We start from the raw sequence: 24,386 nt of genomic DNA, 5'->3' as shown, positions 1-24,386 counted from the left end.
TCTAAGTTTGCAACCCTAATGCCCGTCAATAGAATGCAAGGATAATCTAAATGGAATCTTCTATGTTGATCAGAGTGCAATGAAGTTTGTGTGTGTTACTGGAGTCCCACTGGCAAGTGTGTCAAATTACAGGTGCATCAGGAAGAAAAGAAATTAACATGTAATAAAATCTACTACGTGCCAGGTACTATGCTAGGTATTTTCACATATTTTAACTAATTTAATCCTTACAACAATCTTATTGGTATATCATTATTTATAGATGAACAAAATGAGGCTCAGTAACCTTAGCCACTGAGCAAGGAAGTTTTGGGCGGGGATTATATTTCAGGATTTCTGACTTTCCATTCACTTTCCACTTCATCAGAAGGGAATTAACTATCCTTTCATGTAAAAGAATAAGAAGCCTTTCCAAGAATAAAAAGAATAAATGAATTTCCCTTTTTCTTCTTTGTTAACTTCTTTAAGGAAAAAAAAGTCCCACATATTCTCCAACTGCACCGAATAGAACCTAGTGCAAAGAGTATGAACTTGGAGCCAAAAGTCCTAGAATGCACGCTGGTTCCTCCATTTACTAGACTTTGGGTGTATGTTTACTTCCCTGATTCTCAGTCTCCTTATCCACAGAATAGAAATAAGAGTAAAACGACGGGATTATGAGAAAATGAGATAATGTTTAATAGATGACTCTGTAAACTCTGAGGTAACATGCAACATAAAACAGTATAATTGTTATTATCTTGTTCATGGTTTAAAAGTTACCATTTTGTGAATCATAAACCTAAATATAAAACTTAGAACTACGAAACTTCCAGAAGTGAACATAGGAGAAAATCTTTGTAACCTTGGCTTAGGCAAAGATTTCTTACATACAACACTGAAAGCACAATCTGTAACAGAAATATCGATAAATGGGAACACTTAAAAGTAAAACACGCTTGCTCTTCAAAAGATATTGTTAAGAGAACAAAAACAAGCAACAGATTGGGATAAAATATTTGCAAAAAACCAAATCTTTGTCCAGAATCTACAGCAATGCAGTAATAGAGGAGAAAACCCAACTTAAAAAATAGGGAAAATATTTGAACAATACTCTGTCAAAAAAGATATATGGATGGCAAGTAATCACCTGAAAAGAGAGCAATGTCATTAGTCGTTCACTACACACCTACTGGAATAACTAAAAAGCCCCACAAAAACCTGATGTGGTTCTCATACAACGCTGGAGGTAATGCAAAGTAGTTACAACCATTTTGGAAAACAGGCTGGCTCTTTCTAATAATGTTAAACGAACACTTACCCATATGACCCAGCAGCCCCACTCCTAAGTACTGACTCCAGAGAAATGAAAACCTATATTCACACCAGAAACTACTCAGCAATAAAGGGAATGAACTACTCATATTTGCAATAACATGGAAGACTCTCAAATGCAGTGTTCTAAGTGAAAGAAGCGAGATTCAAGGTGCTACTTATTACATGATTCCATTTCTATGACATTCTGGAAATGGCAAAACTTCAGGGACAGAAAACAGCTCAATAGTTGCCAGAGCTTGGGATGGGGAGAGGTTGACTACAAAGGGACACGAGAGAATTCTGTAGGATGCTGGAACGGTTCAACATCTTGATCGTGGTGGTGGGTGAATTTTAACTTATGTAAGTTAGACCTCAATAAACCTAAGTCTAAAATAACATACTACTTTGGATATATGCAAATATATAACAAAAAACTGGTTAAAATAGTTGTCTTCAGGGAGGGGAGCTGGAGGGTTTGGAGCCAGGGGTAGAAGGAAGACAATTTTCATAGTATACCTTTTTTGCTGTTTGCTCTTTTTACTACATAAATGAATAGGTTATTTAAATACAAAAAATTAAAGATCGCCCTGCTGGGCTGCCAGTTCCTTCTTTGGTGACTCTGTAGTCACTGAAGAGTTTAATCATGGATTCTATATTCATCACCGGGGATGCTGACGAGGGTCCTCCTGCTTGAGGTGAAAGTTGAACTTGATCTTCTCCACCCAACTCTAGAATCTGACAAGTCCAGATTTCATCAGTTCTTCCCCAGAAGAACTGGCGAAGCCCTATCCTGGTAATCCTCTTGTTACTTAGGTCAGCTCTTCAGTGGGGACTCATATTTTTGTACAGGTACTTGTGTCTATTCATTCCTGCACATCACCCATAAGACGGCCACTATTAGTTTCCTCAAACAAAAATCACACCACTCCTCTGCTCAGAAGCATCTGCTGCTCCCCTTTACCTACAAATTCCTGACGTTGGAACATAAGACCTCTTAGAACTTGTCTCCAACCTGTCTTTCCATTTCATTTTCTTCCATTCACCTCCTGCCAGCCTCAAAGCAAAAGTAAGCATCTCACTGTTCTCCAAATATGTGTCTTTCAAAATTTTATACCTTATGTATACTATAGCTCTCCATTTAACAAAGTTTTATTTTATTATCCATTAGATAAACTAACTCCTACCACACCTGAAGACTCTGTTTAAATATCACCTCCTTTGTGAAAATCTTCTATGATTCTTGCACGCATAGTTACCATTCAGTCCCCTCTGCCCCTACACTACTGGATTTATCACACTATTAAGTCATTTATCATAATATATTATTTTTTTTCTGTCTAAGGATCTGATCCCCTAACTAGATCTTGAGCTTCTTGAAGACACAACTCAACCAGGCATACCTGGTTGCACTTCACTTTGCAGATACTATGTTTTTTACAAATTGAAGATTTGTGGCAACCCTGCCTTGAACAAGCCTATCAGAGCCAATTTCCCAACCGCATTTGCTCACTTTGTGTCTCTGTGTTACAGTTTGGTAATTCTCCAATATACCAAACTTTTTCATTATTATTGTATCTGTTATGGTGATTGTGATCAGTGATCTTTGACGTTACTACTGCAAAAAGATTATGATTTGCTGAAGGCTCAGATGATAATTAGCACTTTTTAGCAACAAAATGTTTTAAATAAGGTATGCACATTGTTTTTTAGACATAATGCTATTGCACACTTAATAGACTACAGTAAAATGTAAACTTTTATATACACTGGGAAACTAACAAATTCATCTGACTTGCCTTATTGCAATGTTCACTTTAATGTGGTGGCCTGGAACTGAACCTGGAATATCTCTAAAGTATGCCATACATCGTTTTGTGCCTCGCAGATGCCAGAAACATGAATGACTGTTTCTGTCCCATATTTCTATGTAAAACTGTGCGTGTGCATGTACTCATGTACACACACACACACACACACACACACACACACACATTTCTTGAATGAAAATGTGAATGAGTTCCAATGTCATATACATGGATGTTAAGGAAAAAATAGAAATCTGGCCTGAACCACCAGCTGGCATCCCCAATCTCTTACCGTCCTGGAATGTGTCATTAATTGCAATGACAGCCTGGAAGGGTTTGGTCAGTTCGGCCCCTTGTGCTGAGCTGAGGAAAACCACAAATGTCTCCAGCCCTTCAATCACAGGATATTGAGTGTCATCCAAGATGGTCAAGGTGCAATACTAGAAGAGAAATCAGGATGTTAACTAGACTTACTGTGGTGTTCATTTCACAATATATACAAATATTGAATCATTATGTTGTACACCTGAATCTAATATAAGGTTATATGTCAATTATACCTTTAACTTTTAAAAAATTAAATTTTTTTTCTAATTAAAAAAGAGAGGGAAAATCAAAGCAAATCTTAAAGGATGTTCACCAACCAGCACTCATTTGCCTTTGGGAGATTAGGGCAAAGGTGACAATTTGCCTTTCTTCGGTGGTCTTAAAGTAAATTTTTTAAATCCATAAAATGATCATCTCTGTATCACATACCGTAGGTGTTTTGTTTCTAGATATTTGCATTGATCTAGTGCAGTTTCTATCCTAAATCCATGGTGCTGGATATTAGATGCTGAAAATGTCACTTGGAGAGTTTGTCGAAGATCTCTCTAAGTTTGTTCTTTGTGTTTTTGAAGAATGGGAAGATCATAATATTTCGGTATTTTATGGTCCTCCAGAGAGTTTGGAGAACAGACTAACGACAACATGATCAGACCCATCGGGCCTTTGACCTCTGTATGCGCACCTGCTCAGTGACACCTGGCCCAAAGTCCACCTTCCTAGAGCTGGGAACGTAGTCAACTCCTGGAGTGGCGGAAGCTGGGTCCGAGGGCCGCGTTGCACACCAGACAGACGTGAGGGTGGAAAGGTCAGTCCCGTGGCGGATAACTGGGATCTTCACTGTGCCTGAATTGAGAGTCATACATTTCAGTGGTCAACCCGGAACCGGAAAATGGGTGCGGTTTTCAGAACGATGTCCTCCCTCACAGCGGCGGCAGCTTCAGCCTGCTAGCTTGCCTAGTCCCCCTTCAGTGACGTTCCTGTGCTCCCTCCGAGGGAGGCTGAGAGGCGTCACCATCCCTCTTTGTACTGACATTAAGATCAAGAGCAGACCTGAAGGAGGGCCTCAGGGAGGTGGTGCTGGAAAGACAGCCCTTAGGGGAAAGTGGTTTTGTGGCTTCAAGGAGGAGACTGTTCACAGGAGAAGAACAATGGACCGAGGAGAGGCGGGTCCACTGAAAAACATCTCAAGTCTATTTAGGGAGAAGAAACTCAGAGACTAGGGCCTCAGGGACGAGCTAGAAAATAACCAGTTAAGGAAAAACCAGCTAGGGGACTCTATGGAGCCTGGAGCTGAATGTTCCTGATTAAATGTTCCTAACTGGGTGATTTTCCTATCTTATCTGAGTGGAGCACACATCATTACTTAAACCATAGTGCTTATTGCTTATCTTAGGAAGAAGCGCATCTTCTGGTCGCTGTGACAACATACTTTGTAGGGTCCTAATGATACAGGACTAAATTTCTAGCTGTTTTCACAATCAAGGTCAGAGAAAAGCAACATGACAAGCCCACCAATCATATTTCTCCAGCCAATAAGCTGAGAGGTGACAAGCAGTCATGGCTGGGCATTTGGTGTACGGGAAAGGAAACATGGTATAATAGAAAGGTCTGGGTTCTTATCCAGCTCTTCCATATTAGCTGGTCTTTGATGATTTATTTAATCTCTCTGGGACTCCATTTGCTTTTATATATAAATGAGAATGAATGGAATGCACATGGCATGGTGGCTGGCATTCAGTAAGTGCTCCAAAATATTAGTTTTTACTATCCCTCAGAATTTCACTTTCAAAGAGATGCAAGGTCTTGATCAGGGGGCTCAGATCAGCAGACACCCAGCACATCTGCTGCCTCTTTTGCAGGATGTCTGACAGCAGCACGCAGAAGACTTTGAGATCCTTGTGGAGCCCAAAGAGGGAAGAGGCCTGGGTGGAAGAAATCTGCCCACTGACTGCCTTGGGCTGTTATATGAACGAGAAAGTTCCATTTGTTAAGACACTGAAACTTTGCATTTATTTGTTTTGGCAGCTAGCAGTACACTAAATAATTTACCTCCATCCTCAACAGGTCACATTCCCCTCCTTCACAAGCCAAAATGCTTAGCACCACGCCCTCCCTCTGGACCACAGAGGTCAGCCAGTGAACTCTAAGCCAGATTCCTCCCTGCCATCAGTAACCAGAGCAAGACAAGTGGATGGAACTCCCTATTCTTCACTACCTTCCATTCTTGGTCTTGATGCCTAGTAGTACCTGCCTCAGACTGACAACGGTGTCACTGAGGAATGGCATTCTCATGTCCTAAGGGCATTCTCAAAACTAAGAGGAAATTGTTCAAGGAAGGGATCAGGGGATGGATGAGGGAACCCCAGAGACGCTCTCCATTACCTGCATCCTCGCTGACAGTAAAAGCCGTGTTGCCCAGGGACACAGTAGAGGCATCATTGGGACCAGTAATGAGCACCTTGGCCGTCGCCACACTTCCGATGCGGGCGTTACCGGAAGCATCTGCCAGGGCGATCTCAAACTCTTCTTCCTCTTCATACTCGCTGTCATCAATGAGCATGACATCGCAGGTGGACGTGGTGACGCCACGCCCGAATATCACACGACTCTCAGCAGACATCCCTCTAGATTTAAAATCAGAGCCCGATTCTAGAGCATACAGGCTACTTCCCATAGCTGACTTAGGGACCGTGTAGCAAATTGCAGATACAATGCTGCTTGAATCCCCTGAAATACAAATGGCAAGAAAACCAAAGCATTTGAATGAGCACTTCTCAGATTTTGAAATCTCTGGTAATTTGACAGGCTTGATCCTCTCTGACATATTCCATATTCTGTTCAAACTCTGACATGAAACCTTCCTGCTTTGCAGTTTCTTAAGCCTGTGGTATAAACCACTTGAGGACCTAATATACCCCAGATACTTCACCCAACAACTTGAAATGGATTTCCTATTCTGTGAATTTTGTGCTCTGTTAATTCACAAGACTCATTGCCCACCATCTAAGACCACAGCGGGTGGAGAGATAAGAGACATATTTGGTACTTTAAGCAGCAAAGTAATTGTGTCCTGAAGGTAGTGCTATGAGCACAGTTCACTGCCTTTCTGAATAAACTTCTGCACTTTAATTCCCAGGGAGAAATAAGCTTGTTTAAAAAGAGGAAGACAAAACAAAATAAACCCCAGCTCCCTGAACAAATGACTTCACTTATTAGTGTTGCCACTTCCCTGGGTGACAGCCTGTTTGGGCTTGGCTGGCTGGCCCAGAGCAATCAACGGGGCTTGCTTGTAATCCGAGGGGCATTGCCAAGGGTTGGTGCTCTCTGCAGTGTCTGTCACACTAACATGCAGTCAGCAGATGCAACAAAATACCCGACGTCATCACTTACAGTCATGTTGTGGCTTTGAGTGGGGATTTAATTTCCATGTGTTTTATAAAGTCTCAATATTGCACAATCATAAATCCATACAATCTTTGTTTTGATTTTCCACCCCTGCAGAATTGCCCTTTATTTCTCATACACAGTTTATTTCTCATCTGAGCTCTACGTGGGACACTCACGGAGGAAAACCTTTAAACACATTTTCTGTCTTCCAAGAACTAAGAGAGGAAGCCAGTTCTTACAAATTGTAACTACCCTCCTTGACCAAGGCTACTAAATATTTATGGATTGGGTGATTGATTAAAAATCCCAGGTTCATGAGTCATTTGCAAAGCCAAATATAACTAGTCTTTTGGTCCCATTTAAGCACTAACAACCTGAACTGAGATGAGAAGCCTTCTGATAGTACTCACTGTAGGTAGGATAGTTATTAGGATTTCTGGAGATTTAAATGAGTTAATACACACGAAGTACTTCCGTGTATGAGTTAATATGGAACCTGAGCACGTGGCACATAAAAAAGACTCAATAAATGTTAGCTATTATTATAGCTCCTTGTCACCTTTGGCACCAACAGACCTTTTCTTTCAATAGGTGCAAATAGAAAGCCAGCGCTCTCGTTGACCCGGTAGGTCTTCTTATCAAACTCTAATGTGGGCTCGTCCTCAGTGTCATTGATAATGACCTTCGCCTGGGTGAACTCCCCCAGTAGGGCATACGCTGGCATGCTGAGCTCCACAGTGAAACTCTCGACGTTCTCAAACACGTCGTCGTCGTTGATGACGATGGTGCAGGACTTGGTGTCCTCTCGCTCATCAAATTGCACCTGTCACAAAGGAAACAACAAGGAGTTAAGCTGTGCCTCAGATTTCCCTGCTCCACACCCCCCAAGAGCATACGGGAAGAGAGGACCCAAGTCCAGTGGGCAAAGCACTGAATGAAACAGCTGGTTCTTCTAGCCCCTACTTCCTGCTGTATCACCTCTTCCCATTATTCCTCCGTATGCTGGGGCTGATTTACTGTATAGGGACGTGGAGGACAAAGATGTCTCCCACCACGTGGTGACTGTAGAAAAACATATAGATAACCCTTTGTATTCTGTTTTATTAACTCACTTGGGATAGCACGAGTCATTTGATTACTCAGTTCCCCTTCTATTTGTGGCAAGTTTAACTGGAAAGATCTTTGAACCTGGAGTGTGCAGTTCTGGCCTCAAGTCCCGGCTCTGTTACTTCCAAGCTAGGTTAGGCTATGAAACTTTACAAACATCAGATTCCTCATCGGTTAAATAACAATAATATACCTATTTCACATACTTACTGGCGGGACTAGATGAGACAACGTATAATGAAGGCACTCAGTATACTTTAAAGCATGGAACAAATACAAGGTATTATTTATTATCATCACCATATTACTTGTATAGTCAAAATTGACATAGAATCTCAGTGCACTGAATAACAGAGTTTGAATTCACAGAAAGTTACATTGTGAACAAGCCAGACTGAATTTTAACTTTACCATTAAGTCTTTTGCCATTAAGATGTGCTAGACCCATAATGTGAATTAATTTAGCCTGGTATAAAATAGAGAAATTAATTTATATGCAAACAATTGTGAACTTTTATGGATTTATTCTGGTTTTACTTTGTCTTCAAAAAAAGATGAGGATAAAACCTTCAAATGGAACCAGAGCTATGGATCAGTCTGAAACTGAGTGGACAGGCAATGGACCTGGACTGCACTTCGTGTAACTGAGATAGCTAAAATGTGTAAACATTAGTCCTAAACCTCTAGGGCCACACAAACCTGAAAAACATGGAATTTTCATCAACAGAAGATTACTATTCCACATGTAATCAACTAATCAAATTAAGTTTTATTACGCTCCACATTTTAAAATGCTCCCAACTAAATGAAACACTCACAGGTCTCTGTTTAGGTCTAGAACACACTGCCTTTTGTCTCTCCCTAAAAACCACAAGTATGTGCTCTTCTTTATTATTTTGCTAGAAGACTCCTTAGCTTATCTGATCTATTCCAATTCCTCATTTAAATTTGACATAAATTAGACGTTTGGGATTAAAGTATACACACTACTATATATAAAATAGATAACCAACAAGGACCTACTGTATAGCACAGGGAACTATACTCAATATCTTGTTATATATATATATATCTTATAACTCTACTCAATACTCAATCTGAAAAAGAATATATATATGTATATATATATATCACTTTGCTGTACACCTGAAACTAACACAACATTGTAAATCAACTACATTTCAATAAAAGTTTAAAAAAATACTTTTTTTTTTTTTTTTTTTGCGGTACATGGGCCTCTCACTGCTCCGGCCTCTCCTGCTGCAGAGCACAGGCTCCGGATGCGCAGGCTCAGCGGCCATGGCTCACGGGCTCAGCCGCTCCGCGGCATGTGGGATCCTCCCGGACCGGGGCACGAACCCGTGTCCCCTGCATCGGCAGGGAGACTCTCAACCACGGCGCCACCAGGGAAGCCCAAAAAAATACATTTGACATGAGGCTTTAGCTTAGTCCAGCTGACATGCCTCAAAGAGAGAGTCCACTCCTCTTTACAGAGATTTATTATGCCATAAGAATAATGAAACTACTTTGAAAAAACATTTAATAAATACCTAATAAGTACCAGGTATTGTGCAATAGTTAAATCTGACACATACAGGGCATCTTGCCCTAAAGGAGTTTACTATTTATACAGTAGGTCCTTTCCCTTTTGCTTTCACTCTCACTTTTTTCTCTTTCATTCACACCCTGGTGCTAATTACCACTGCTGTAACATAGAGATGTGCAAACGTGTGTGTGTGTGTGTGTGTGTGTGTGTGTGTGTGTGTGTGTGTGTGTGTCTACCCCAGAACTCCTCTCTGCACTCTCCTACCAACCCATAAAGCTGTCAACTTATTGTCTCTAAGGCAACTCACACTCAACATGTCCAAAGCAGAGCCAGGACCACACCCTCACCAGACCTGTTCCTCCTTGGTGTCCCCCCCAGCCAGGGACATCATCATTCATCTCTCCCTTCTGTCTCACTATCTAATCCACTGCTGAATCTTGTCAATTCTTACTGGTCTGTTGAATCCACCCACTTGTCTCCACCTTCACTTTATTTATTTATTTTTTTGCTGAAGGCTAGTTGATTTACAACGTTGTGTTAGTTGCAGGTGTACAGCAAAGTGATTCAGTTATACGTACATATATATCTATTTTTTCAGATTCCTTTCCCTTATAGGTTATTACAAAATATTGATTATAGTTCCTTGTGCTATACAGTAGGTCCTTGCTGATTATCTAATTTATATATAATGTGTATAGGCTCCCATCATCTCTCATGGATCCTGTTCCAAGAACTCCCCAACTAGTCTCCCTACCCTTCAGGTAAAGGGCGGTAGAGAGGAAGGGTTAGGATACCAAAGGCTGAGTGTACAACATGGTGCCTTGGAGACTTTTCTTGATCGTGAAGCAAAATGTAAAGACTGAGAAGCTGGACAGCAGTTAAAACTGCAGTGGAGATTAGACAGACTGTGAAGAAGAAAGCACTGTGGGAAGGCAACATAGAACAGTGACTTGAGGAAGGGTGCTGATGGGCAGAGAGCTGGTGTAAAGAAGTGGGGACGTGCCACAGTTGCCGACAGCCACGTCTCAGCCCTGGCTGCAGCCCACTGGCAATTCAGGAGTCAGAGGCCCCCCACACCCACCTACCTGGCCGGCATACTCCACGTAGTCCTGCTGTCCAGGCTGGGAGCTGACCCTGGAGCTGGAGCTGGCGGTGCCTTGCTCTGTGTGACACAGGACAATGGCGTACTGGTTTAGGTTCCCAGTCCTCTGCACCGTGATGCTGACTGACCCCGCTTTCTCACTGACATTGTAGCTGGAAGCACACAAAAAGGCAATCTCTGAAATTCTGAAAGGGCTGTGAAGGATCTACATGCTTAATGCCTGTCTCTTCTGGTTGGTTACTGGTGTCAGAGAGTTCCGAGAAGAGGCAGTTTGATTCCTTTAAGAAGTCAGGTTGTAAGTTGAGGGAATGCGTTCACCCGGGACAGTCACAGAATCAGGCGACCAAGGAAGCTGTGGATGCAGAATGATATCTGCCCCGTTTTCAGAGAGAGTTGAAAGATGGTCAGCACATAAGAGCTATGCACTCCATATTTCAGAACACAAAGAAATAATTTCTCCCAAGTGTGGTAGAGTGATTAGAATAGGTCAGTGAGTTCCTGCGGAAGAAAGCTGCTTGGAAGCCAATTAATGACTTGGTGCAGGTGGGGAGTGACTGGGCCAGATCTCCAGGAAGTGTTTAAAGGAGCCAGGGCAGTGCCAGAGGTAAGAAAATGAGAACTGGGCCAAGGTGAGAAAAGTGTCTAGGCAAATGGAGCTTTATGACAATGGGGGAGTGACAAGGTGCTATAGGCTGAAAGTGTCCCCCTCCAAATTCATATATTGAAACCCTAACCCCATCTGTGACAATATTAGAGATGGGGCCTTTGGAGGGTGATTATGTCATTAGGGTGGAGCCCTCATGAATGGGATTAGTGCCCTTATAAAAGAGAGCTCCATCTTCCTTCTGCCATGTGAGGTTACAGCAAGAACTCAACTCTCTATGCATCATGAAGCAGGCCCTCACTGGACATTGAATCTGCTGGCATCCCAATCTTGGACTTCTTAGCCTCTAGGACTGTGAGAAATAACTTATTATTATAATTATTGAAAAAAGCCACAAGCAAGTGAGGCCTGAGCTGGGCTTTGTTTTTCATCACTGAGTATGGCTATTGGACTTTGGCTTGGGTTTTATTGCTGTGAGGCTTGCAGGCAAAGTGCCTCTGAGAGGTTAGTCTTCATTGCCAGCTTGGGGACCCTTCGTTTTGTCTAGTCCATTAAACATTAGAGGGTTGTCCAGAAAACATCATCAGTTTTATTTGGTGCATTTAATTTTGAAGGAGTTACAAGTAAGAGGTAAATAACAGCAAAGTGTTTTTTATATATATATATATATATATATATATATATATATATATATATATATACACACACACATATATACATGTATGTGTGTATATATATATATATATGTATGTGTATGTGTATATATATATATTGATTCTAATTTTCCACTAATTCTCCAAGTGTGTGTAATAGTAGAATAGCCTACATCTGGGGCGCTTAAAATCAAGTTTGCATGTTTTCCTCCCAAGTCCCAATTTTCATTTAAATTATCATGAGGTTGGTTTCTTAGAATAGTGAGTCTCAAATGTAGATTTAAAGAATTATTTCCCCCACAAAAATTATAATCCTTATTATAATCTAATCTATAAAATCAGCACCGTGCTTTACCAATTGGTGACTGACTCTCTGTTTGCCTCTTAACTCCCCAGCAGACTACAAAATCATCTTGAAGAGCTGTCTATATTAAGCTATGAATCCTTCCCTAAAGATATACGATTCTGTGAACACCAAAAGAGCTAGGGGGAGAATGGGAGCTTGAGAACAGGGAGAATGTAGACAGAAAGCAAAGACTTTGTTACTGTGGGCCAGTGATTATTTTTCTGAATGCTTATTGTTTTCCCTATCAGTTCTGCTGGATTATCTTTTAAACTTGAAGACAGAGGACAAATACTTTCAGGAGAAGAAGTAAAGCACAAGGCTTAAGGTCACTGGACTTAAATCCTGGTTTTACTGCTTATTAGTTACGTGATTTCAGATAAGTTACTTAACCTATTTCTGTCTCTGTTGCTTTGTTCTTGTGGAGGCAACAATAGTACTCATCTCATAACTGCAAGTATTAAACAAGATGACATATGTCAAGTATCTGTTACAGTGCCTTGTACATACAGTATTCAAGAAATATTTGGTGTAACTATGATTTTTATTCTTGTTATCACCCCACCATCATCATTGGATGATTAGAGCTGACCCACAGGGTGTTTCATCCTTACTTCCTCTGCTTTCCTGATTCATTTCTCAAGAATGAACACCAATCACGCTTGTACCTGTTATGTTTAAAGCTGATGAGGGACCACTGGATATGGAAGATATTGTCGCTGACCACATTGGGTTTACTGTCTCTCACCAGAAACTGAAAACTATCCATCATCTCATGGATCTTCTCCTCATGCAACACATAACGAATCAACCCCAGGTTCACGTCCTCTGTGAGAAAAAAGACACTGAATTAACCCGGGGATGTAAAGACAGCCTCACAGATTCCTACTGATACACCCAGTTTTATTCTTCTAATGGGTTATAGACAAAACGTATTGTCCCAAGAACAAAAAGGGATAGTAAGTAGTGTTAAAAATAAATGTTTCTGCCAGATTTTAAAATAAGATCCTGTATAACAAAAGACCCATCTTTATGTATAGAAGTACCCTTATGCTGTTGTAAAATGAGAATCCCAGGGTTTTGGCAAAAAAGCACTTTAATAAATGTCTATGGAATGTGAAATGCAAATCTTAGAGCCAACAGAGAAGTCTTTGAGCTCGTCTGCTGTGCATATATGCTCATACCCACCCCTGCTTCTTTCAAAATAAACGTTCTTTGGAAGGTATGTGCTACCAAGAAAAGCTGGGGATGGATTAAAACAGCCCACACACAAGGCACAGATAAAATGTGGCTAGGAGAGAACAAAAGATTGAGGACAGGGAGAAAAAGGAAATATGGCACATAAATTGTAAGATGCAGTTGTACAACGACTGATCCCAATCAGATGCATCCTCAAAAGAAGTCTAGAAGGGCTTCCCTGGTGGCGCAGTGGTTGGGAGTCCGCCTGCCGATGCAGGGGACATGGGTTCGTGCCCTGGTCTGGGAAGATCCCACATGCCGCAGAGCGCCTGGGCCCGTGAGCCATGGCCGCTGGGCCTGCGCGTCCGGAGCCTGTGCTCCGCAACGGGAGAGGCCACAACAGTGAGAGGCCCGCGTACCGCAAAAAAAAAAAAAAAAAAAAAAAAAAAAGAAGAAGTCTAGAAGACTGTGAAAAGCTTATAAGCAACTAAAATACAAAATGGTCTGCTTGATGTGATTCCAAACAGGAAACTATTTCTGTTGAACAATCTACCCATGTTGATTTTTTTTTCTTTGCTGAAGACTTAAAAAAAAAAATCTATAACGCTTAGAGATAAAAAGTAAACCACAGGGCTTCCCTGGTGGCGCAGTGGTTGAGAGTCCGCCTGCCGATGCAGGGGACGTGGGTTCGTGCCCCGGTCCGGGAAGATCCCACATGCCGTGGAGCGGCTGGGCCCGTGAGCCATGGCCGCTGAGCCCGCGTGTCCGGAGACTGTGCTCCGCAACGGGAGAGGCCACAAGAGTGAGAGGCCTGCGTACCGCAAAATAGAAAAAAAAAAAAAAGTAAACCACAAAGGGTCACAGATCTTTCATAAAGTCTGGTGGTTATTTCTGTTTTGAAAGAAAACCCAAGAGTATCACGTGATCCTTTCCAGAAAACTTGGCCAAACCTAAAGCAATTTGGGAGCTGAGGAAGCCTGGTAAAGATAAACTTTTTCTTTCTTCCTTTTTTTTTTTTTTGCCATTAATTCAGAGAAACAGGGAAAAAAAATCAGGAGAAGTAAAATTCGAAAGTTGGATGGTTAGACACTGAAAGATCTATTTGTTTGTAAATAGGTTACTTGGGGGTAAGTAGCTGGCAGTAGTTGTGGGAAAGATCAGGGAAGTAAGGAGAGTGGTGTCAGAAGAGACCTCTCCCACCTCTCAGCTCTAAGAGTGCCCACCCTGTGTGAAAGTAGCAGCAGCTCTTCCAGGCTGCAGCTTATTCTCCATGTGGCCATGCTCAGGGCCTGTGGTTATCTCGTAGACCAGCTGCAGGTCTTCTGTGTCTGGGTCCATGGTCAGCAGTTCCTTCTTGGTGATCAGGTTGGTTGCCTGGAACAGAAACCCATTACATTTAATTCCTGAGATGGGAATAAAGCAGGAACAAGACCCTCTGACTCAGATTTAATTCAGCTCAACAATGATTTACTAAGTGCATTTATTGCCTGGTAAACTTTGTCGGGATTGAAGAGGTTATGAGGATAGAAACCATCCCAGCCTCTGCCCTTGATGTTCACACTTTATTGGGAAAGAAAGGCTTATGAGCAAGGTAACTGTGGCAAAAGCCGTAATGGGATATACGAAAAGAGTGCTACCCACTTTTGGGGAGGAGCGATTACGGAAATCCATCTGGACTATGGAAAAGGGGCTTTGAGGTGGTGGGATTTGAGTGTGGCCTTGAAAGAAGGTTGGAACTTTGAAAGAATGATACAATACAGGGAAGATGGCCACTTTATACCTTATAGAAGTTGATTACAATGCTTGAAATTGAGTAAGATAAATATATGATATCCCAATATTGCCCAAATATACTGGCTAAATTTTGATTCACTCATTTATTCACCCAACAAATATTTAGTAAGAGGAAAGGTTTGAGAGGAAAAAAAGGGGTGGTCAACAGTATTAAGTGTTACTAGACCTAGTAAAATAAGGGCATGTGAGTGACCTTTGGATTTGGTGAAATTGGTGACTTCGGTCATTGGTAAATTTGATAAGAGTCACGGCAGTAGGGTAAGAGCTGAAGGTAGAAGACCCGTTGGAGAGTGCCAAGAAGAGAACAGGATGGTTCTGAGTATTGAGAAAAATATCAAACAGGGCATAAGCGGAATCTGTACTAATTTTGTTTCATATATTTAAAAATTCTCAATGAGTTCCGTGGAAAGCTATAGCCTCACTGCTACATATACAACCAACAAATCAGCAACATGGAGATGAGAAAATCCACGTCCTAGAGGGAATACCACACACAAAAGCCTTTCCAATCTGAACTGAAGAACTGTGTGTGTTTGGGTGGGGATGGGCATTTAAGGCTTGACAGGTTACCAGGTGAGAATTATGACATGTCTTAAAATGACCAAACTGAGAGTTAGGAAAAGGAGAAAAAAATTTAAATTTCTAGAATTCCTCTGAGGATACTTACCTACAAAAAAACTCACTTCCTTCTCATCTGTGGCATATTCCAGATGTTTCTCAAAATCCACCCTTCCCTTCTTCTAGTTAACAAACTTTTAACCGAGCACCTAGCCACCCAGCTAGACACTCCCATGCAACAGATAGGGCCATAGGGCCAATTTCTTGTCAAAAGAATATGAGTGCAATGATGTGTTTAATTTCTGCACCACTTGCTTAAAATGAAGTTCCTTGCCCTCTACTTTTCTGTTTTCCTCTTCCCATGGGCTGGAATACTGATGAATAGCTGAAGAGGTTTGGCTATGCTCTCAGTAGCAACAACCCAGTGATGGCAGAAGAATAAGATAGAAGGAACATGCGTCTCTGAATGGTCACGTGAAGCCTTAGCCTCCCCAATTCTGTACTTTATGTGAGAAAAAAGACTTCTATCTTGTTTGAGCTACTATATTTTGGGGTCATTTTCTAAGAATATCTTAAACTGTAATACAATTCGAACCAACTCATGGAGCTCAGCAATCTTAACAAATCAGCTCACTTAGGGAGGGATAAACATGAGTTGAACAAGAGTTCTGTTCATATTGTCATGAATAGGATCAAGCCCAAGTCAGTTAACGTGTCTGCGGCAGGTGGAAAGGCCTTACCTTGCCATCCATGTACTCCAGCCACTGGAGCCCCAGGTTGGTAACAATTCTAGGGGTGCTATCATCTACTGGGAGGATGTCTACCCAGAACTGCTGAGGTGCTGCTGTCATGATCTGTGGTGAAAGCAACAAAGGAAACTTATCATTCACACATATCTGAAATACGTCAGGTCTAGGACCTACAAAGGCTGGGACCCCTGAAATCTGTTGACACTTCAAAATGGGCAACTGAGCAAGTTTCCATCGCTTATCACCACTTGGCATGAGGCTTCAGGGAGAATGTTGATGGATAAAGTAGAAACAATATAAGAACTCTTGCTGGAATTTCACCTGCTATGGAAGTTGGTTTTCACACACCTATGCTTTCTTTAGTTGAGTTTAATACTGCCCTGAGGTGAAACAATAAACAAAATATTTCCCTTTCAATAACTTGTTAAAATTTTCATGATTTTTCTTCCACCATGTTGAAATTTTTTATTTTGCTGAAATGTACAAACAGAGTATAACAGTCCACATTCTATGCTTTCTAAACATTTAACCACTGATGATTTCCATAAGATGCTGTTGTTTTTCACAGTTCAGATGTCTGATCGTCTGTGAAAGCCCAGCATGCCTTCCTTTCTACCCACCAGATTAGTCTTTTTCAGAAGTCTTGCCGTATGTTTTCTTTGTTTGCCTCTCCATGTTGCTGCTTCATTTGAAAGAGTTCATTTTCTAATTGTACAATAGTCCTTTCAATCTCATAATTCTTACTGACCAGGGATACCCAAGTTGACTCCATTTCTCTTAATTTAGATCCAGCTGCGAGTTGCATGTTCTTTCGCTGCCAGTTTAAGTCTTGAATATGTTTCCTTAACTTCTGGAGCTCTTTCTGTGCATGTTCAATCATACGAACTAGATTTTCATTATACACTTTCCAGGCACTGCATCCATGCTGTGACATTAGTTCCAGATTCTCAATTCGAACCGCTTGATGCTCTAACTGGGCCATAGAATTGTTTATGCATTCTTGCCACGCAGTAATGTCATTTTTCTGACCCGAGGAAGGGGCTGGAAGTTCGTATCGTTTCATACTGAGCAATTCCATTGGTTGTCGAGCAGCCAATCTTTCAAATTCATTTCTCATTATGTTGGTTTCAAGAGTGGAATAATCCGGGGCTCTCAGGTGGCTCAGGTACTTCTTGGTAGGTCGGTATCTGCGTGTTTCCTCCTCCACCAATGCCGCAGCCGCTTCCCGCACACCAGGCGCTTCATAACCTCGGTCAAAATACGTCAGCGCGTCCACCACAACCCCTCCGGCCTCCAAACCCGTACCCGCCATTCTTAGGTTCGCCGGAGTTTTCCGAGTCTGCGCCGGCTCAGGTTCACTTAAACACACCTGCGCCCGACGCTAACGTAATGACGTCACCTGCTCATCAGCTTTGGCGGCTGCTAAGTTAATTCTGATGGCGCGCTCGCTAGAAATTGCCCGGCCATTTTGTTTTGGTCGGACTTCTCATGATTTTCATAATCAAAATGTTAATGTCAAAGTCTCCAGGTAGGATTCTGTCAGGTGTGAAAAGATGTTTCATGGGAAGAGATTTCCTTTTGTTTTTCTTTCCTTTTTTTTGAGAGAGAGCTGTCTACATGGGGAAAGGGGGCAGAAGAAATCAAGAATAAAAGTGTTTGTGGGAATAATACAAAGAAATTTCGGTTTATAACTTCATTCTCACACAGATACACACACATACATTCAAACATACATGGGGAGTCTGACCCAGCACCTCCCTGTTTCTGAGCAGATACAGCAAGCTGGCATACAGGACAGCAAGATGCTGGTGTTTCAATCTTCTACAACCCTCCTTCTAGATAATTTCCATTTTCAAAATGACACGGTCCCTCTGGAGATCTGCTGTGACCTTTTATGTTTATCATAGAGGTGACCCTCTTGCTGATTAATTCCTAAATCTTTTTTCTCTTCTGAAAATCAAACTAACTGGGGAGCAGTTACGGTTTGGGAGAGGGAAAATGAACGTGATGACCTGCCAGGTGGAGAGGCAGTGCAGGTGCTGAAATGGCAGGGAAATCCCAGGAGCCATCCCACTGACACCTTGGCCAACTGAGAATGATCTTCTCACGGGCTGTTTGTTTCTAAAGCATGCCAGAGGATCTGTCAGGAAAAGAATCATTCATCATCAAAGTAGGGAAAAAAAACTCTGCAGGCCTAAGAAGTTGACCCCTTGGTTATCCTGGAAATAAACAGCAGGGTGTGATAACATGCTCACTAAAACTGCTTCTGCTGAGTCAGATAGCTGTGTGAGATGCAAGGGTTTCCATGAGTCCACCTTTCTCCAGAGTTGCAGTTATTCCCAGGGGAGGGTTATGATACTGCAAGAAATCTTCTAAAAATGAGTTAAAATGGTGGGGAAGGTAGTGGGAGGGGGCTCTTAGTTTCCTGAACATCTGAATGTTAGAAGGAAGCAATTCTCCTAAGGAAGAAAAGCTTAACAGCTTCATGACCTCAAAAGAAAATCATCTTCACCTGTTTCACAAGCTGGTCCTAGAATGGTAACAATGATGATGATTACAGCCACAGTTTATCAGATACTTCCTATGTTTCCTGTGTAAGGTACTGGGCTACATGCTCTATGTGTATCAGGAGGGTAGATATCATCCCCATTTTACAGACAGGGAAGCTGAGGCTTAGAAAGGTTAAATGACTTACAGAGACACTCAATTAGTAAGTGTCAGAGGTAGAATTTAAATCAGTGTCTTTTGGACGCAAAAGCCGTACTCTTGACTGTAATTCTTCATGAGATAGAGAAACTCTGGCTGGCTCAGGAGACAATCTGGAACCATGTGATATTATTGAAAAACAGATGAAAGAAAAATGAAAGGAATAAAGGGTGAGTGAAAAGGAAGAGGAGAAATAATAGCGGTGATAATAACAATAACTATCATTTACTTGGGCACTCACTCTTTGCCAACAGTGTTAAGCCCTTTATGTGGATTACCTCCGTTGATCCTTAGGCTAATTGAAGCTGGTGATCATTCCTGTGCCCATTTTACAGATGAAAAGCTGAGGCTTAGAGAAGGTAAGTAATTTGCCCAAGGCCCAATTAGTATGTGACAGAACCAAAACTCAAACAATGTTATCCTTGGTCTAAAAAGGCCATGTTCTGCCTCCAGACAGCCTCTGGCATGCTTTGCTGTGCCTCCCTCTCCATGGTCTTCGCCCCTCACCTCTTTTCCTCCTTCCTCAATAATAAAGAAGGGATTCGTCCCGTCAGCAACGGTGAAGGTGAACCAGTCTTTGAGGGAGTTGCTGCCGTCGTGGCTGTAGCGGACCCGGTTCTGATAGATGTCCTCCATGGTGAAGGTGGAGGTGTGCTGGAAGGGCTGCCCGTTGGTGGTTCGCTCAATGGTGCCGTGACGTGGGGGCTGCACGATCATGAATGTGACAGACTCAGCCTGTCAGGGAGGCAAAAGGCAAGAGAAGGGAATTCTGTAACAGAAGCCAGAGGTGTGAGTGATGGCCACAGGCGGTCAAGGGCAGCCAAACCTAAAGACATTTATAAAACAAAGATTGCATTTTCTTTATAGATACCAAAAATCAAGCTAAGGAGAGAAGTTATATTGGTTTCTATAATCGAACTTATATTCTGGTGCCTTCCGTTTTAAGATGACGTTTAAATTTGCCCATTAAGGGTTATAGGGGAAAACCTGAATTTTTAACCTTTCGGATGATTAAGAACTAGACCTTTTAAAATTACTCATTTCCTTTCCATTCACCCTCCCCCCAACCCACATACACTTTTCCAAAACTCTTATATATAGAATCTCATATGCATCAGAACAGAAGCAAATTTCCCATTTCCAACGGCTGCTTCCAGGGTGACATGCAGAAGGAAAAATAAAGAGGTAGAAAACCCTGCTCAGGACTCTCCAATGATTTCCCACCAACTTGGAATAAAATACAGAGGCCTGACCTGGGCCGAGAAGGCCCTCTGTGACCTGGTCCCACAGTGCTTCTCTGGCCTCATCCTTCTGTCCTGTTTGCTCACTGGGGTCCAGACTCTTGGCTGCTGTGTCGCAACTCAAATGTTCCAAGCACACTTGACTACAGGGCCTTTGCCCTCCTGATTCCTCTGCCTGGAAAGGGCTTCTCCCAGGAAACTGCATAGCCTGCTCTTTCTCTTCCTGTCTCAGAGAAACGTTCCCTGACCACTCTGCTTGAAACAGCACACCCATCAATCACTATTGCTTTTGTCTCTTTATTTTTATTCCTAGCACTTATCATATCTGACATGATATTCTACGTTCTTTCATACTTTATGGTCTGTCCCCCTCACCAAAGGTTGTAAACTCCCTAAGGCTGGAACTTTGATCTGTTTTATTCACAGCGTTGTCTTTAGCATCTAGAGCAGACCTTGGAACTTAGCAGGTAATAAATATTTGCTGAAAGAATGAATAAATAAATGAATGCATGCTGGCACGGGGAAGGGCATACATAGAACTAATTAATAAGTGCGTGGTACTCTTAATGGAAGCTAAATCATATCAGCATGTTAGATACTTTAATTAGAAAGCATTAGGAGAGGGAGAGTTTAGTCTCTACATGCCCTATTTGACTGTGTAAAGCCTGGCTCTTTGAGAATGCTCAATTTGCAATAATTAGTTGTCACCCACTGAAGTCTCAGTAAAGGAGGTAAAAGTGTATAGGTGAAGGAATTCCTTGTTCACTAATAGGGAGTAATAAAAACACTATATGAAATGTCATCTACCTCATTTTCTGTGGATCATAACAAAAATCAGCATGTTAAAATGATTGTTGCACGTAATCATAGGAAAGAATAAATGTATTTAGGGTTTCAGAAAGGGTTGAAAAACAACTTGATTTCAAATGTATTTAGTTTCTCTTCTCCAGCAGGCCACGGTATGTTCTGGTTTTTAATCCTTCAAGGATGCTTGCACTACACTCACCATCCCACCCCACCCTCAGGATGCACTGTCGCAAAGCAATAGATGCCACTAGATCAGCCTCTCATTCGGCAGGACAACCCAGGGGAGGACTCTTACCTCTGTGTCTGCATCTACCGCCTTGAGCTCAAACTCTGTGATGGTCTTCCTCACACCTTCCTGTACCCGCATCCCCAAGTTCTGTACAACAGGCAGCGAGTCATCCACAGGGCGAAGAGTAATGTGGAAAGTCTGAGTCACCTACGTGGCAGAAAAGTGCACGTGGGTCACCTGTCCCCAGCACCCACCCGAGGAGAAGGTAGGCGCTCTCTGCATTCCCTTTCACACCATTCCTGGCATGACTGACCAGCTAGGAACCCAGAAGTGAGTCTCTCTGGCAAGATAGAGTTCTCTTTGCCTCTGTCCTGGGCTGAGAGCAGAGGGGAATGAAGCTCTCACGGCACCGGTGGCTCAGCACCCTCCAATCAAAGATGATGGCACTGCATCAATACCCATCAAGGAGGGAAGCAAGTTCCTCACCCACCTCGTTGACTCCATCGGAGAGCGTAAAACTGAAGGCATCCGAATGCTTCTCGGTCTCACTGGAGTGGATATACTGAACGCGTCCTGAAGTGAGGTCAGCTTGAGTAAAGGAACTAATCTGGATACCTAGCAAAAGAAGACGACAGAACCAGAGAAAGGGTGTCAAGAGGCTAGCCGTCCCTCTCGGGTGAGGGAAATGGCACACTCACCAGAGAGAGCCCTTTGTAATTTTCTTATAGCATTGACGTGCTGCCCTCTGAGACCTTGGGTTAGAGTTGCTTGTGTGTTTTTTCCCTACAACAGCATATGTTCTGTGGGAGCACATGCTAACTTAATTATCTAGGCTTCTGCTATGTGCCAAGGTAACCGCAGGTGCTCAATAAATGTTATTCTCCATTCTCTTGGGGTTTATGTATGCAGGTCAAATCTGTGAAAGGTAGAGCCGTTGCCTTATTCTCCAATCTCCTCGCTCTTAAGTTTTATATTCTCCCATAGCCTCGTAGTCCTTTCTGAAAACCTGCCCTAATTTTTAATATTGTGTGATGGCTTAGCGTTTAAACACTGGAGTCATAGGGCTTGGCTAAACAGCCTTGTTTTTGTGACTAGTGAGCCATCCCCGGCACCCATAATGTTCTTGGATATTCTTCAAGGTCCCTTTCACTCTTGGATCTATGATTCTAGCTTCTCATATACCACTCTGGCCAGGCTGGAAGTAACAAAGCTTACTGCATGAATTTGAGGTTTGAGCAATCATTCTTTCTCAACTCTAAAATGACCTAGAAAACCAGTGTCTTTTAATAACATGATACAGAGAAAACTTGTTAATTTTTTTCAGAGTCATTCTAAAAGTAAAAAAAAAAAAAAAACTGAAGTGATGTGATTTTTAAATAATGCCAAAGTATCCCACTAATGAATAATATCTCTATGTTTTCAAATGCCCAACAATATTTAGCAAAACAACCTAGAATTCTTGCTTCTATCTTAGGGCTTCTGGGGTCCATCCTCTGGTGGCAGCCAAGACTGAAACAAAATCATATCCTTTAGTCCCTCAGCACAAATTCTCTCTTTCTGATTCTGGGTGTTACAGTAGTCCTCTATTTAATCTAGTCCTTTGCTTTGGTACTGAACTTCATTTGCTGCTTCCTGGGATTTATTATTTGTCATTGTTAATCCTGGCAAAACCATTTAGTCTTTTCTGTAAAAAAAAAACAAAGAGATTCTCCTTTGACTATTTTACATCTAACTGTGACATCAATATCACGGCTTTATCTTAAAAATAAAACACATCAACCAGCGCGGTTTATATTTGCAGCTCTCTTTATCATCTGAAATTTGTCACCCAGATAAAATAGCCTCCTGAATATTAGGGTGTTCATTTTTTGATGAGGCATTTTATATTTATGTTCGTGCTTGTTACATCAGCTCTAGACAGGCAAAAAATGTAGCTCCCCCGACCCCTATCTTACAGTTTTGTCTTGTGGTTCTGGACAGAAATCCATACCATTGTTTAAAAATTTAATAACTTCAGACTGGCTGCACCGAGAAATTTAAACCTTTTCCCCTGCTGTGAATCCACTCTCACAGCTCATGGGGAAATACGTGTGTGGATTCTCACAGTCAACTGGTCACCTAACTCACTGTTCCCCTATGAGAGTCTAAGACTGATTAAGAAAGGTGGTAGAACTCATTAGTTAAGCGGGCGGAAAAAAGTTAACATACTTAGGAGGCCTATAGCTGCCATCAGAAATGCCAGCTTGCAAGATGGGCTCTCAGCTTCTGTCTAGGAACATGGAATTTTGGTATGTTCTAGACGAAGGATGCCTACACTCTAACTGATAAGAGGGACTCTGTGCCTTGATTATTTGTACAATTTGGTTTATGCTGAACACTTGCTTTCCTTCTGGGATTCTACAATTTTGGTTTGTACTAGGTAGAGGGTGCCCATGTAACCAGTCCCCCAATAAAAACCTTGAGCATTGGGAAAAAAAAAAAAGAAAGGTGGTAGATCTTCTTTCCTCTTGGGAAGGCAGTGCTGGGATTGATCTTTTTATTTTTTAACATTTTTTTATTGAGGGGAAATTGACATATAATAAATTATACATATTTAAAATGTTTTTATTTCATCATCTTTGGTCCATCCATGAAACCATCACGTAAGTCAAAATAGGAATGTATCCATTACCCCCAAAGTTTTTAACTGACACTCTGTAATCCTTCCATCCTTCCCTTTCTTGTGCCCTACCCCATCCCAAAGAAGTAAATGAATTGTCATCTGTCATTATAGGTTAGTTGGTATTTTCTCTAACTTTTTATAAATAGAATCATACAGTATATACTATTTTATGCATTTCTTGCACTTAGCATAATTGTTTTTGAGTTATCCATATTGAAGCATGTATTAATAGTTCATTCCTTTTCATTGCCAAGTAGTATTCCATTGGATGATTATAGCATCGATTGTTTA

The 24,386-nt window shown here is 41.7% G+C and overlaps 2 protein-coding genes across 2 annotated transcripts in view; both read right to left on the bottom strand.

Annotated features, from left to right (window-relative positions):
• Window positions 1-24,386, bottom strand: part of FRAS1 (Fraser extracellular matrix complex subunit 1) — a 460,552-nt gene that overhangs the window by 45,492 nt on the left and 390,674 nt on the right. The window contains exons 48-58 of the mRNA XM_079919788.1: window positions 21,924-22,048; window positions 21,500-21,640; window positions 19,664-19,891; window positions 16,442-16,555; window positions 14,573-14,723; window positions 12,839-12,998; window positions 10,554-10,722; window positions 7,392-7,638; window positions 5,811-6,155; window positions 4,111-4,271; window positions 3,394-3,541 (exon numbers count right to left, since the gene is read on the bottom strand). Coding sequence (XP_079775914.1) covers window positions 3,394-3,541; window positions 4,111-4,271; window positions 5,811-6,155; window positions 7,392-7,638; window positions 10,554-10,722; window positions 12,839-12,998; window positions 14,573-14,723; window positions 16,442-16,555; window positions 19,664-19,891; window positions 21,500-21,640; window positions 21,924-22,048 — 1,989 coding nt within the window. The remainder of the gene's footprint in view (window positions 1-3,393; window positions 3,542-4,110; window positions 4,272-5,810; window positions 6,156-7,391; window positions 7,639-10,553; window positions 10,723-12,838; window positions 12,999-14,572; window positions 14,724-16,441; window positions 16,556-19,663; window positions 19,892-21,499; window positions 21,641-21,923; window positions 22,049-24,386) is intronic.
• On the bottom strand, window positions 16,691-18,070 carry LOC307185720 (pre-mRNA-splicing factor SPF27-like). Its single transcript, XM_079920148.1, has one exon. It carries the CDS (start codon window positions 17,760-17,762, stop codon window positions 17,085-17,087), a length of 678 nt encoding a protein of 225 aa, XP_079776274.1. The 5' UTR covers window positions 17,763-18,070; the 3' UTR covers window positions 16,691-17,084.

Source organism: Stenella coeruleoalba (assembly GCF_951394435.1).
Source record: "Stenella coeruleoalba genome assembly, chromosome: 4".
NCBI lineage: Eukaryota > Metazoa > Chordata > Mammalia > Artiodactyla > Delphinidae > Stenella > Stenella coeruleoalba.
Note: the sequence above shows the minus strand (reverse complement) of the source record. Positions and strands in the feature narration are given on the sequence as shown.

Excerpts from the sequence above, each read along its gene's own strand:
- LOC307185720 (XM_079920148.1), bottom strand. The coding sequence starts at position 17,762 with ATGGCGGGTACGGGTTTGGAGGCCGGAGGGGTTGTGGTGGACGCGCTG.